The following is a 14,919-nucleotide window of genomic DNA, read 5'->3' as shown; positions in this document are numbered from 1 at the left end:
TTTACCACTTTGAGTTTATTTTGTGTATGGTGAAAGAAAGTGGTCCAGTTTCATTCTTTTGCATGTAGCCGTCCAGTTTTCCCAATGCCATTTGTTGAAGAGACTTTTCCCCATTGTATATTCATTCCTCTAACAAATTCATTCAACAAGGGAGTAATAAATATGACTTTAATTTTTTACTAGTACCTATTGATGCTGCTATTCCACTGTCCATAGTTTGAGAACCAGTGTCTGATAGGAACAACAAAATAAACATTTTGTACCATAATCTAGATGCTCTGTCTGGATTAGTCACCAGTTAGATTGAGGTTTTTTTGGTCAATCAACTACATGTATTCTTCCCTATATTACAAAAAATAATGGCCAGGTTACACATACACGTGTAGATAGAAAGATACATCTATATCAATAAGATATATGCAGTAAATACAAGTTTACTCTTTCAAACTCTTAAAATAAGGAGATTTAAGAATTTTATCCTTCATATGTAGAATAGTTATGAGAAATCACTTCTCTTTCACATATAGTAAACAAGCACATCCTTTGTGTTTGATAATTGAGCTGAATTTCAAATAAACTATGAAAATCTTAAGTAAAATATATTTTGTTCTTATGTATGTATTGTACTACCATGCTTTATCATTATTTCTTTGGTTTATAATTTGTCTTACCCAAGTTAATTATCATCATCTTATTTGTCTTCAATCAAAGGAATAACAAAGGCAAAAACAAGATGAGAAATTACAATGAAAGAAAGTAATCTGAATAGGGAAATACAGAAAAGGGTATTTAAAGAGAAAGCATTCTCTAGAGGTCCAGATACAAAAAGTTGAAGTCTCCCCAGAGGCTAAAAAAGGCAGAGGGAAAAAGCAGTTGACAGTTCTAGATTCAAGTGCTTCTGCATTACAGTTATACCATTTCCTTTCTGGATAATTCTCTAACTGACCCCTTTAAACAACTTGGTAGATTTTTTACCAATGTTTCAATAAGACAAACTGGTGAAGATCAAGCCTTCATTAATTCCTGGCTTTAGAAAACTGCCTGAAAGGTAGAAATCCACAATATAAGTTGGCCTTAAGCCCAAGGCTCAAATACTGCTTTGTAAAAATTCTGCAAATAAACTCCCTAGATTAGTTGGGATTGGCATTTTTCACTAAAATATATGAAAAAGTCACTCTTCTGATCAATGTAACTAAATTAAAGAGCTAAAACAATCTGTAATAGGTGTCATGCTAATACAATTCTCTTTGGGAAAAATCATTCGTATGTAGCTTTAAAAAATGTTCAAAGGCAAATGAAAATCTTATTTATAAAATAACACCGTGAACTTAACATTCTCATTAAATAGTTCCCCTTGGCAGAGGACATCAGATATCTAAATAGATCCAGAATTGTTTGACTTCTACCACTACCACCTTGTCTCAAGCCATCATGTCACTCTGGATTGCAGCAATTACCTCCTGACCAGTCTCCATACTGCTGCCCTTGACCCTAAAGGGTACACAGCAGTCAGAATGATCCTATTAAAACGGGAGTCAAAGACCATCATTCTACAGGTGACTCAGGGAAACGTAATGTCCCTTATCTTGGACTACACTGCCTGATACAGTCAGGAGGGAGTTCCTCCACCCATTCTCTGACCTCATCTCCTTTGTCTCCTACTCTCCCTCTTGGTCACTTATTCAACGTACACTGGCCTCTTGCTGTTTGTCTAACACATTGGAGAAACAAAGACTCCTGCTTCAGAGTCTTTATTTGCCATTCCCTCCACCTAGAGAGCTCTTTCTCCAGATATCAGAGTGACTCACTCTCTTACTTCGTGGCACACTGTGGGGATTTAATAAATACACATTCAATAACAGGAATGAATTACCTATGTCGCTATGTGGCTACTTTTTGTCATCTGCAAGTGTAAGCTAGAGTCCAGCCAGCATAGGTCACCAGGCACTTGTCTATTCATATCCTGTCACCTTAAGAGTGATTTTAGGCAGGGCTGCACTAAATGGCCATACATGCTGTGCACTGCAAAATTTCCAAGGTTGCTATTCACAGTGAGGTCTCTATGAGTATAAGCAACATGGCAGCCCTGGTTTTAGATCTCCAAATTTCTCTTAGAACATGGCAAATAACCCAGATGTCAATTATACCTTCAAAGATATACTAATTCCACAACAGTTCAAACTAATGCAATTTGACTAAAATCTATTATACCCCATTGTACTTTGGAATAAATTCAGTAGTCTGGGAAAAGAAGAAGAAACAATGGGTTAATGTATCCAATCCAAGAAACATATATTGTGCCTAATACACATAAGATATGGTGATACTGGCAGTGGAGAAGGGGGAAGATAAATGCAACATTTATCCTTGAAACAGTTCCAAATTAGTAGAGGAAAGAGGAGATTATGGAGATATTTTAAGTGCAAAAGAGATGTAAATTTGAGGAGATGTAAGGTATCACAAGCTAAGTGCATTGTGTCTGGATGGTGTAAACACTTGGTTTTTGTTCAACTTATAATCAAAGTTGAATATACACAAAGGGGACAAGTAAGGGTATCACTTGGAATTTTCACAAAGTGGCTATGGTCATATAATTATTAGCCAGATGATGAAAAAGAACATTACCAATATCCAGAAGCATCTAATCTTTTTTAAAGATTCAGCAGACTGAAGCAGGGGAAAACCCTGGAAGATGGTAGATATATTTGGACTGATTTTGTTGATATCTTATGGCAATAAGCCAGGCAGGTAAAGTGGAACTGTAGCAAGTCCGAAATGTTTCTATTCAGGAAGGTGAGTAACAAACACCTGATAAGATAGGGTAGGGGGTAATGCGATGCTCAGGAGTTAGACTGGCTGTCCAAAGAAGATGCTGCTAACGAGAGGTTTTAATGTATGCTAATTAGACTTGGAAGGATTAAAAATATGGAGGGGAACCTTCCCTTTTGCTTCTCTGAAGGAAGGGTTGCTGAGTGTCTCTCTTTCTGAGCATCCCTTGCATTTCAGGTATGCTTTTACTTTTTTTTTTTTTTTAAGTAATCTCTATGCCCAATGTGAGGCTTGAACTCATGACCCTGAGATCAAGAGAGTCACATGCTCTATCAACTAAGCCAGCCAAGTGTCCCTGCTCTTAATCTTTAAAACCAGTCTCTCTCCCCTTCCCTTCTATTAGTTTTGTTGCTTTGTGTTTTTGCGCTCTTGGAAGCCTGATTTAATAACAGCTCTGGTTTATTGAGACAAACCCAACGTGATAAATGTGTGGTGGTTACCAGCCGAGAAAACAGGTGGACCAGGTGAGTGAGGAAAGGGATACCCAGGAGATCAATCTGGAGTGGTCACTTTGAGGTTGGGAGGTCCCCTATTTGTCCCTGTATGAACACGAGACCAAAAATTTGCCCTGAATTGGACAGGTGGCAAAGAAGGTGTCTGGTGCAAAGGAGATTAGAGGAACAGCAGGCCAAGGCTCTGTGCTCAAGTAGAAAGGAGGTCAGGAAGGCTCGGGATGCTTTATTACATTTATTTCTCCCCTGCCTCTTTCCAGAAGGGTTATGAAATGCCAGAGAAATATTGAGGAAGTTATGGAGACTGTCAGATAAAGAGTGAGAAGTAGAAGGAGGCGAGGAAGAGAAGAAGGGAGACTGGGGAGAAAGTAAAAAGATGTCAGAGAAAGAAGGAGTGGGAGGAGGGACAGGGAGGAAGAAACCTCACAACCCACTATAAGTGTAAATAATATATATATATATATATATATATATATATATATATATATATATATTTTATATAAACCAATGCACTGTATGAAGGAAAACAAGCTCACACTGGGCTTTAAACAATCTGAGGAGTTTTACCACCTAAAGACGAAGGTAAAGATATAACTAGATGAAGAGTGTGACCTAATCAAAGTATACAGGTGAGTAGTGTCATTTGCTAGACAAGGGAGTTGTAAGGAAAGAAATGAGGTAGACATAAGGTCTCAAACACAGGGGAAGTCAGTAAGGAAGGGAGTGTGCCTCTGAGACTAATTTACGATGGCAATGAGAATGGAGAGGGGTGGCTCCCAGAGCCAAATGCTTATACCCTTTTCCTAGGAAGAGCTCTGAGTCTCCTCATTGCCCTCCAACACCATCTCAATGGACTCTTCTGAGGGGTTCCTTCACAGATGTGTCACTGAGGCACAGAAGAGTTAATGGCAGGGTAGCAAACTTCGGGAACAACTGTCTTCAATTAAGTGAAAGGCAGAACATAAACAAGAATCTCAAAGTGCATTCCATCACCAAATCCAAATAGCTAAGGCTGGAAAACCAGTATCTCTCTTTTTCCCTCTCTGCCTTCCTTGCTCGTTCTCTCACTCTGTTCCCAATTACTTGTTACCTATAATACTCATTCTTCTTGCAAGCAATTGTGTCTTTTCTGTTCTCTCTTTCTGTCTTCATGTTGATGGATACAGAGTCCTCTTTTTCTTCGTATCTAGATTTTTATTGTCCCCTTTCCCCATGATCTCTGTCTCTTTTTTATATACCTTATCCAAAGTTTTTTCTATAGGATTCATTCATTCTCCAAGGTATCGGTATGGGTCCTATTCCATTTTAAAATAATAAATGGTCATTGTGACAACTGAGCACATATGACAGGCTAGTTATTTTACAGAACTGTCAATAAATCCTCACAAGCTGAGGCAGTAGCAATCATCTCTAGATTAAGAAATTGAGGAACAGAGAAGCTAGCAAAAGGTAGACCATGTTGAAGGAGCAATTAACAGAGGGGCTGGGAGAGCCACATTCCAAAATCCATTACACCCCCCTATCCCTAATCTAAAGCTTAACTCAGTTCTTATCACCTTGCTTTTGTGGCTTCTTGAGTCCCATACAAAGACAGATTCAAAATAATATGCATATATAAATTGTTGCTGTGGTCTGAGTGTTTGTACCTCTACTCTTTCCACCCACAAGTTGATATGTTGAAATCCTGGAGCCTTCATGAATGGGACTAGTCTCTTCATAAAAGAGACCCCGGAGAGTTACCTTGCCCCTTCCATCATGTGAGGGCACAGTGAGAAGCCTGTCAATGAGGAAGTAGGGCCTCCCCAGACACTGAATCTGCATACATCATGATCTTGGACTTGCAGCCTCCAGAACTGTGAGAAACAAATTTCTCTTGTTCATAAACCACCCAGTTTATGTTGTGCTGTTACAGCAGCCCCAATGAACAGAGGCAGAACTTAACTGTACCTTTTTCTTAACAAAGCATCACCTAGTTACAATTTAAAGCAAAGTGGACTCTATTCCCATGCAAAAAATGGAAGCAGAGATGAGAAAAGGAAAGAGCAAAACTAACTAAAGGCCAATCCGTCCTTCGGCAGTCATCCTTTTACTGCAAAAATACTGACTGACCATCTTTGTTATGTGAGGCACTGCAGCCAGTACGGGAACCTCTGGAGCAAGGCCACTCGGGTCACTTTCATGAGTCTTTGATTTTCAGCCACAGTTTCCTCACTGCACAAACAGGAATATCCTTGCTGTGTTATCAGGAAGAGTAAATGAGATCATGTCAGTACCACTGTGTGGGGTGACATCTGGTGCCCTGCCTCCTATCTTTCCTTTTCTTTCCTCTTTCCATGAGCTCTTTTCTCTCTCTGTACCTTTCAGGCTCTGTCCCTGCCTTGATGACTTCAAGCTGCCCTTCCTTCCTACAGCCTTGAAGTACATGCTTATGAGAGCTCCATGCCTGTGTTTCTCCCCCAAGCAGTGCTCCAAAATCTCAGCATTCTGGGTCTTTGTCACCATTGAGGACTCACCAGGCTCACACTTAGTGCATACAGTTGAAAGCACAAGGCAAACCATAAACATATCCTAGGCTTCAGAGTGAAAGGAGGTTCAAATCCTTGCTCTGCCAACCAGCTAGGCATAGGGCCTTTAAATGCTGCCACGTATACTCCTGATACCTTAAATCCCACAGATGTAAAATAGAGAGGATATGATTTCTGCATAGTGTTAGATTGCTGAAACAAAAGGTACATAGAAACACCCAGCATTGGTGCAAAGACATAACTGTTGAACACTGAGCTTCAATAATAGCACTAGCATTAATGAGCACAGATGTGCCCAGCATGACACCAAATACTTTTCTTCGTGGAAATTCTCAAAACCCTGGTGTCAGGTCATACCATATTACTTGAATTGATTTAATCGTTTTAATACTGTGAAACGTCTTAATCCTCCTATGTTTTATAACAATGGTATTCTTTTTGTTTTTAGAATTAATAAGGAAATGTGGTGGGTGCAATGGTCCAAATGTTTGTGCCCTCCCCAAATCTATATTTTGAAAACCTAACACCCAAGGGGATGGGAAAAAAAAAGGGGGGGGGGGGAGTGAGTCCCAACTTTCAGTGTATTTGGTATATATTTCATGTATCAATAAAACTACCAATAGAGCATCTGTGGATGGAAAATATACCTGTTCATGTCCTCTGTTGACATAGACAGTGTAGTCAGGGTCCCTTGGTTCAAATGCTGCCTCTACTATTAACTGGCACTGAAGTCTTGGGTAATTTATCTTACAGCTTCATGACTTCACTTTCCTCTTCTGTAAAATGGAGACAGTCAAGCAATCTCCCCACCTGGCTTTTGTGGGGATTAAATGAGAATTCCACAAGAATTTCTCAGGACACAAAAGCCCTAAGTAAATGCTTGTGTTATTATTATATTTGATGAATTCATCACAGAAATGTGGTACTTAGTAGAGATTTCAGGCAAGATGCCTTTCTCTTTTTATTCCTATCTCATTTAATTTTTACATCTGAAATTCTACATGTTGAGTTCTGTCAAATAAGTTTTGGAAAATTATTTGTTTACTATAATAATTTTCCTGCTATCTTTTCTACCAACTACCTGAATAATAGTTTAAGACACTTGTTCTTTCACATTTTATCAAGTATATATATTCCTTCATAATAAATGTACTCATTAAAGAAAATATAAACAGAAAATATTAAGCCTGCAAAAAAAAAATGGCTGCAAGAGTCCAAAATGCTAAAACATCTACTATTAAAATTGCTTCTTTGGTTTTGTTTGCTTTGCTTTTCCAATGATGTGGTTATTTTTCAAAATTTAATCACTCTTCATGTACAGTAACATAGGCAGTTGTCTGTGTTACATATTCTTTATAAGTTTAACTTAGGATATTAAATATTTCATCAAATGGGAATAGCAATAACTTATTTAATCATTTCCCCCTTTCAGGCATTTAGATACCTTCCTATTTTTGCCTCTAATAAATAGCAATGGTATGGCCCAATTACTACCTTTTGTTAATAAACATAGAAAAAATATTTTCTTAACATATATTATCAAGAGAATTATTGAGAATAAATGCTAGAGTAACAAGGGAATTTATTGCTATTTGAATTTGAATTTCTTTATTTCTAAGGAAATTCTATGTTAACCTATCTTTTAAAATCTGTTATATTTCCTCTTTGGGGAATTATTTGTTCATATCCCTTGGTCTTTATATTCTGTTTCCCTTGTAGTTTTATAGTTTCTCATGTTTTAAGTAGACAGATGTTTTAGCTTATGCTTTTATGGAAATTATTTCTTATCCCTTACCTGCTTGTCCTTTTACTGTATTTCTTTTTACATTAATCCTTTAATTTTTCCTTTATTCTTTGCTTATTAGCTTAGAGAATCCCTTCCCTGTTTTTCCCATTTTAGTCATGGTTAGTTTTAATTTCAAAAGGCTTTCAAAAATACCTCACATAAAATACACACCAGGTATGAAGATTAAATAATATTAACCTATTAGACACATTGTAGTAATAACAAATTTAAAAATAAAAATTCAGAGGTAAGAAACGAAGTAGTTTGGAATGACATTTAGAAACATCATATTCTAGGGGCGCCTGGGTGGCGCAGTCGGTTAAGCGTCCGACTTCAGCCAGGTCACGATCTCGCGGTCCGTGAGTTCGAGCCCCGCGTCGGGCTCTGGGCTGATGGCTCAGAGCCTGGAGCCTGTTTCTGATTCTGTGTTTCCCTCTCTCTCTGCCCCTCCCCCGTTCATGCTCTGTCTCTCTCTGTCCCAAAAATAAATAAACGTTGAAAAAAAAAATTAAAAAAAAAAAAAGAAACATCATATTCTAATTATATACCTGTGAACTGCCTGTGATGTCCTTGGAGCAATAAAGAGACACAAATACTGATATTTTAACAAAATATTTTGGTCTTAAGCATTAAACATAACCGTTATCTCAATGTAATTTTGCACAGACTCACCAAAAATGTATTTTCATTTTAAATCAAGGAAACGCCATTATTTCGTTCATTATTTAATTTTTAAAACTACTCTTGGAGTTTCTGAAGTGATTAAAAATAAAATGTTACAACACATTCAACCTCAGCTAACTGCCACCTACTGACTAGCTTTAATTATGATAATAAAAAGTAACTACACACCTCTTACCAATTCGACTTATCACATATTTTCAACTTCCTCTCTTATAGTGTTCACTGATGAAATATCAAATATAATTTTTTAACAATTTCCACAAGGATCTACTTTTTAAAATGCAATTTAAGGGCATATAAAGTATCCTAGAGACAAACAGACTAGAACTTTAATTGTAGAAAGTTCTGGACTTTTCAAGTTCTTCTCCCACTATGTATGTTGAAAATTTAGGATCCAGAGAGTCACTTGGAAATTCTGAACTTCCGTTATTTCAATCAAATGGCATTGAGATCTATTCCTAACTCATAGGAGTTAAGACAAAATAAAAAAAAAAAAACAGAATAAATGCAATAAGACATTTTCAGGATTCTAAAATTGATAGTAGAGCCAAATAATAACCTAGATAATTACAGTTTTAAAAATTCTACACTTCTCTTTGGGTTCAAGAGGAAGAATAACAAAATGACTGTTTCTCCACATTAGAAATGATTTCACAGTTGTCTGGACCAGTCCTTTTCCATTCCCATTGCTTGAATTCTCTCTAACATCCTTAAAAATCTACAGTTGAAAAATCTTCAATGGGCACTCATTTCCTAACCTGGAAGCTCTCTTAAGTTGAATGTTCTTCCTTCTATGGAACCAGAATGTATCTTCGCAGAGTTTCTAGCTATGGTCCTAGTTCTGTCCTTGACCTATTCTCCAGACATACGCTGTGCCTTCTGCCTCAAATATTTTCTCTGCTTTATTATTCTCCAAAGTATCCACTTGTTTCTCCATTTTTTTTTTTTCTGGTGAACTACTATTCATTCAAATATAGCCTATGTGTCAGCTCATCAGGCACAGTTCTCCTGCACCCCAGCCTCCCAAATCGAGGCCCCTTTATTATACTATATCTCCTTTATAAAACCAATTGTAATTATAATTAAATTATTATTTTTACAACGTGTGCCTCCCTCATCGGTTTGCAAGCTCCCTGTTGTCTCCTTACATCTAACTTAGTAAATACTAAGTTGGATTAAGAGGTTCAGGACTCATCACTACATAGTTGAACTCTTGGAATGAACACCTTCACCCAGAGAGAGTAACCGAAATGAAGAAAATGAGGGGAAAGGTTACGGTCAAGAGGTTGCTGAGAAAAGAAGAAACCATCCAAGGTCAACATAAAAGAGTACTTCTAATAGCATTTATCATACTCTGCTTCCTTTTCACTTTTTATGCTTTTGTCCTTAATATTTAATGAATTTCCATCTACCCAGATGTATACATAGTAGGTATCTCATAATAAATGCATTTTGATTTAATTTGTTTCGATCTACATAAAATTTACTACTAAGCACATAAAGAAAAATTACAATATATCTTTTTGACAAAATGGTTTTTCTAGTAATTTGTAAAAAAAAGACAGAGACAGAGACAGAGACAGAGACCTCTTGTCTTAACTTTTATTTTTTTGGCAGAAACTTTCCATTGGAGCCATAGGGAAATCCATGGAGAATTCCATGAATTACAGGCCCACATGAGACAGTAAGCCACCAAATCCTCATCTTTGACATTTATAAACTACCTTCCATAAAGCCTTCAGATGATTTCTTTCATATGGACATGGGGTACACTGTAAGCTTGATGACATTATGAATGTAACATTATACTATTACTGACACCATAGTTTGAAACATGTTTTCTATACATTCCTTAAAAGTTTTGATGAACGATTAGTGAGAAATTGAGTATATATTAGCAACAACATGAAATCCTAGCACTGAAACACATTTTGAAAGCCCACATCAACTCGTTCACACTTTACAGATAAGGAATCTTCATCCCAGAGACTACAGGGACCAGAGAGCTCTACATTTTTTTTAAACTTATTTTTATTTATTTGGAGAGCACGTGTGCACATGCACAGGCATTCACATACACGCCCACGAGTAGGGGGAGGCGCAGACAGAGAGGCAGAGAGAGAATCAGAAGCAGGCTCCACGCTGTCAGCACAGAGCCCATCACAGGGCTTGATCTCATGGTTTGAGAGATCATAACCTGAGCTGAAATCAAAAGTCAAATGCTTAATTGACTGAATGACTCAGGTGCCCCTTAGAGGGCCCTACATTTGACAAACTTACTGAACCAGTTTTACAAACCTGTCTAGCTTTTTTTGTGGCAAGCCAACCTGAAGCAGAAAAGACAGTCTGCAAATGCAATCCCTTCCCCAAAACAAAACTAGTGGATTAAAAATGCAAATAACTGAGAATACTTTTAAACACTGCCTTCTAATGGCCATTGCAGCCGATACAAATTCCTGTACTTCACTCTGTGGAGTCCCAACTGCATAGTATTTTCAAAGTCACTTGTATCATTAACAAGCAAATCACAAGCACATAATCACCCAGGAGAGTGAATCTCCAATAGAACAAAATTCACCCATGCTGGCATTTTCATGGGCGTTTGCAAAAGCATTTTATAAAAAGACACAAAATAACATGTATATTTCATTTAAACATTTATTTTTAAGCTGAGAAAGTATTATTCATTCAATCTGTGGGTATAAATATCCTAAGAGTATCTATAACCAGTAAGTTGACGGAGAAATCATAGTACGTACGTTCTCAGTACAAGAAGTAATAAAAATGCTAATGGAACAAACTTTCAGTCCGTTTTGGAATCCATATCCAATTAAAATGGAGACTACCTCTAACTGAGCTCAACTGACATTTATTACACATTACTGTGAGTAGGGCAATATGCTAGATATTGATGGCGCAAAAATGGAAAACAGGGACTCTCCATTCTCAATTATCTTAGAATTTTCTAAAGAAGGTAAGTGTATAATTTCAATATAAATATTAACATTCCCACAACTACTGCCAAGTCCAAACTATCTTCTTTGCCTAAAACATAGCAATAGAGTTCCCCTCCACCTTCCCCTAATCCTGTCTTCTCCTCAGAGTCCCTTCTTTTTCCCTAGGAAGAAAATGCAAACTCCTTAGCTTGGTCGACAGAGCTAAGCCTTGTCCTCCCACCTTCCCATCTGGTTTAATATAATCCAGTCACATTAGCCTTCCTTCTCTACTGTGAACACAAGCTTGCTCTTGCCTACGACTTTGAACTTTGTTACTTGTCTGAAATGCTGTTACCTGGCTCTTCAAAGAGCTGGTTCACACTTACAGATTTCAAATATCACCTCTTCACAAATGTTTTACTTGCCTGCTTGCTTTCAAGAAGCACCCCACGTCCCACCACATCACCTTCTAAAAATGACATCACCCTATTTCTTTCTTACATAGCCCTACTCACTTTCTGAAAAAGAAACAGTACCTTCTACCATTAGACACATCTTATACACATTAAAATTAATAAAAATCCTTCCCTAAACATTTTAAGCTAAGTTATGATTTATATGAATTTGGCACTCTAAAATTGCATAGAATGACCTACTAATCAAAAATATCGGCCTACTTACCCACCCGCACATCTGGCTGTATGTCTCCCAATGTTGTGAAAGAAATGGAGCATACATAAGAGAAGAAAAGGCACTGGTGGTTATCAAGGCACCCAAAAGTTAGTTTACTTCAACTAACTTAGGCAAGCCAACGCCATTTCTCTAGGCTTCAGTCAACTTATTTGTACAACAGATTATGTTAAACACATTATATTAAACCATTGAAAACAACTTTCCAGTTTTAAACTTCAGTCATTTGAAGTAGATTTCCCTCAAATGAAATGTACATTTTTTATAACATGAGCACAGTGAGACAGGCGTATCAAGCACTCCGTATGGGCTTTCTGTCCGTTTGTAGATTATTTTGCCTTAACTACCACTTTTTGATGCTTCAGCCTGAGTCCTTTTTATTTCCCATTCCAGCGTGGGGAAAAGTACTGAAACGATTTCATCAAATTATATTGAATTATGCAGTCATTCCTCCCATAGAAAATACATGTACTTCTAACAATGTATGTGTGCTAAAATTTTTTAAATAATCCAGGAGTGCTAAGAGGAATCAGTTTTAATACATAATTTACAGATGTGTGTTATCATCACTGTCTTTCATGTAACCTAGACAATAAGGAATTTGTTGCATTTTCTGTTAAAACTATATCCAAAATCTTCTCATGGGAGAACTACTCCCTACCACCAACACTGAAAACAAACAAACAAAAAAAAAAAATTCAGGAGGATGTAATATAAAAACAATAATAAATTAAAAAGAGGAATAGGTAAAGACAGACAAGTCAGAATAATAAGGGGGCAAACTCTTAAAATGAACACAACAGTGATTTTTTTCCCCTTGCAATTCAAATGAAGCCAATATGAAATTTAAAGGAATTGATTGTGAAATATCTAAAGCATGTAACAAAATTATAGAAATAAGATTAGAAGGTTAAGTAGAATTAGTTTGAGGTAAAGGAAATGCAGAAAGCAAGATAGGGGGAAAAATTCTACTTCAAAAGTTGCAATAAGAAGAGATTCTTTAGCACTCAGGGAAAATAATCATGGACCTACTTTAATGCACAGTAGGGGTACCCAAAATAGTATGCATGAGAAAGTCTAATTTAAAATACTTCATATGAGAAATCCTGTAAAAATAAAATATATTCTGCAGCAAACTTAAATTAGTTGACTGCCAACTTAACATGGCAATAACACTGCATCGTGAAACAAAATCAGGAGTGGTTATGCAATAACCCATGTGGAATTACATGCTGTGTTATGCTGGTAAGATAAAGCATCATGACCCTAAGTTTATAAACATATATGCAAAATGTAAATAAGCAAATGGACTTGTGGTTGGTTAAGTGTATCCTCTATTCTATTATTTCCATTTTTCTACACTCAGAGCCTGTCACTGATTTATTTTTACTATTTGTAAAATGAAAGAAAGAATTAACTTTAAGAAGAAGGATATTAGGGTTTTTTTCCTCAAGATTTAATCACCACCCATCTTTCAGCTTACTACTTGATAATAACACATCAAAGCCAAGAGTGGTTAAAAAATCATTTTTTCCCCCAAAGGATCAGCAAAAGTGAATGTCTTTCGGTTCCTTGAAAGCCATTCCAACTACAAATCTGGTAGAAATAAGTACATCTTACCCAACACCAAACCAGCTATATACTTCACCTCACTTAACACATGACTCACTCCTAATGATAGAGTGGAGTGTGACAGAGTTGTTATATAAGTCCATTCTGTACTGATTAAGGCAAAGACTGAACTGCATGAGAAAGACATCTTTTATACCATTTATGGTTTATCCTTGACCCAAATCTCAGGTATCTAGAGGCTGGGGTACATTTATATTTTCCAGAAAGCAAGAAAGCAAGATTTTGTGGTCAAAATTTAAACCTCTGAAACTTCAAAATGATATACTCAAGGAACAATATATTATCATTCACAAATATAAGAGAGCTAATATTCTGGTTATATACCATGCATCAGGCAAGGAGCAAGATGCTTTCCTAATGAGACCTTCTTTACCTTTCACACTGGACTTGAAAGAAACAACTGTGAAAATGCCTCTCCCCATTGAAGTCCTACGAAAATTATTAATGGAAAATATAATGCATAGCCCTCTATAACATGCCTGCTTTGAATGAAAAACTAGGACTACACTATGAGGCTCAATCTGTAACAATGAAGTCTATGCCCTCTCAAAATGTTCTTTGCCAGCAAATCCTAAATCTCATATCAACATTAACGGTAAATGGGGAGGGGGGGAGGACATGGAAAAAAACTATCAACCACTCACCATAATGCATGTAACAGTTTCCTTTGGTGGGATCCAGCTCAATAGCCTTCAAGAAGAACTTTTCAGCCTCACTCTTACGACCCTTGAAAAACAGAGAAAATGGATGATTCAGCAGTAGATCATGAAGGATTCTTTACCTCCTGGGCCCAAATGAAGTAAGTAGACTGATGTCTACTTGGTAATCACCACACACACAAAAAAGGTGTTTTGTTTTTATCTAAACAAGGATGATAAGGAGAATATGCCAAGAGAGAAGACTGAAGTCAGAATCTTGGGAAACACCAAGATGAGAAGAAAAGATAGTGAGAGAGTTGATCAAAGAGATCAGAGAAGAGGCCAGGAAGGCAAGAGAAAAAAGTGAAAAAATGGTTTCATGAAAACCAAAAGGATGAGATAATTTTAAGGAATGGTGGAAAACATCATTTTCATTTTCTATTTTATTTTCTTTCCATTTGTTTCCTCTTCAGTTCTTCTTCCTTGTAAAGAATCTTGGGCATTTTAGCTTTTGAGATGATTTTATCCTAATGGCTTACTTTACATATAAAGAAACTAGGTCACAGTTTGTTGCCTCTCAAGCAACTACTGCTTATCTTTGCTGATGTCATTCAGCACTAAAATACTCCTACACCAGGATTTAATCTAAGGCCAACTCTTCTTCTTAGCTATAGTTTTAATTTTAGTAAACATAACCATCATGCCTAGAAGAAAATAAGCAAAAAAACAGGGGGGAAAGCTTATAAG

The 14,919-nt window shown here is 36.8% G+C and overlaps 1 protein-coding gene across 1 annotated transcript in view; it reads right to left on the bottom strand.

The window, feature by feature from the left end:
- TMTC2 (transmembrane O-mannosyltransferase targeting cadherins 2) overlaps window positions 1-14,919 on the bottom strand; it is a 405,001-nt gene that overhangs the window by 75,031 nt on the left and 315,051 nt on the right. The window contains exon 9 of the mRNA XM_043561689.1: window positions 14,179-14,260. Within this exon, the coding sequence (XP_043417624.1) occupies window positions 14,179-14,260 (82 nt within the window). The remainder of the gene's footprint in view (window positions 1-14,178; window positions 14,261-14,919) is intronic.

This window comes from Prionailurus bengalensis, chromosome B4 (genome assembly GCF_016509475.1).
Source record: "Prionailurus bengalensis isolate Pbe53 chromosome B4, Fcat_Pben_1.1_paternal_pri, whole genome shotgun sequence".
NCBI lineage: Eukaryota > Metazoa > Chordata > Mammalia > Carnivora > Felidae > Prionailurus > Prionailurus bengalensis.
This window is presented reverse-complemented; position numbering and strand designations above follow the sequence as displayed.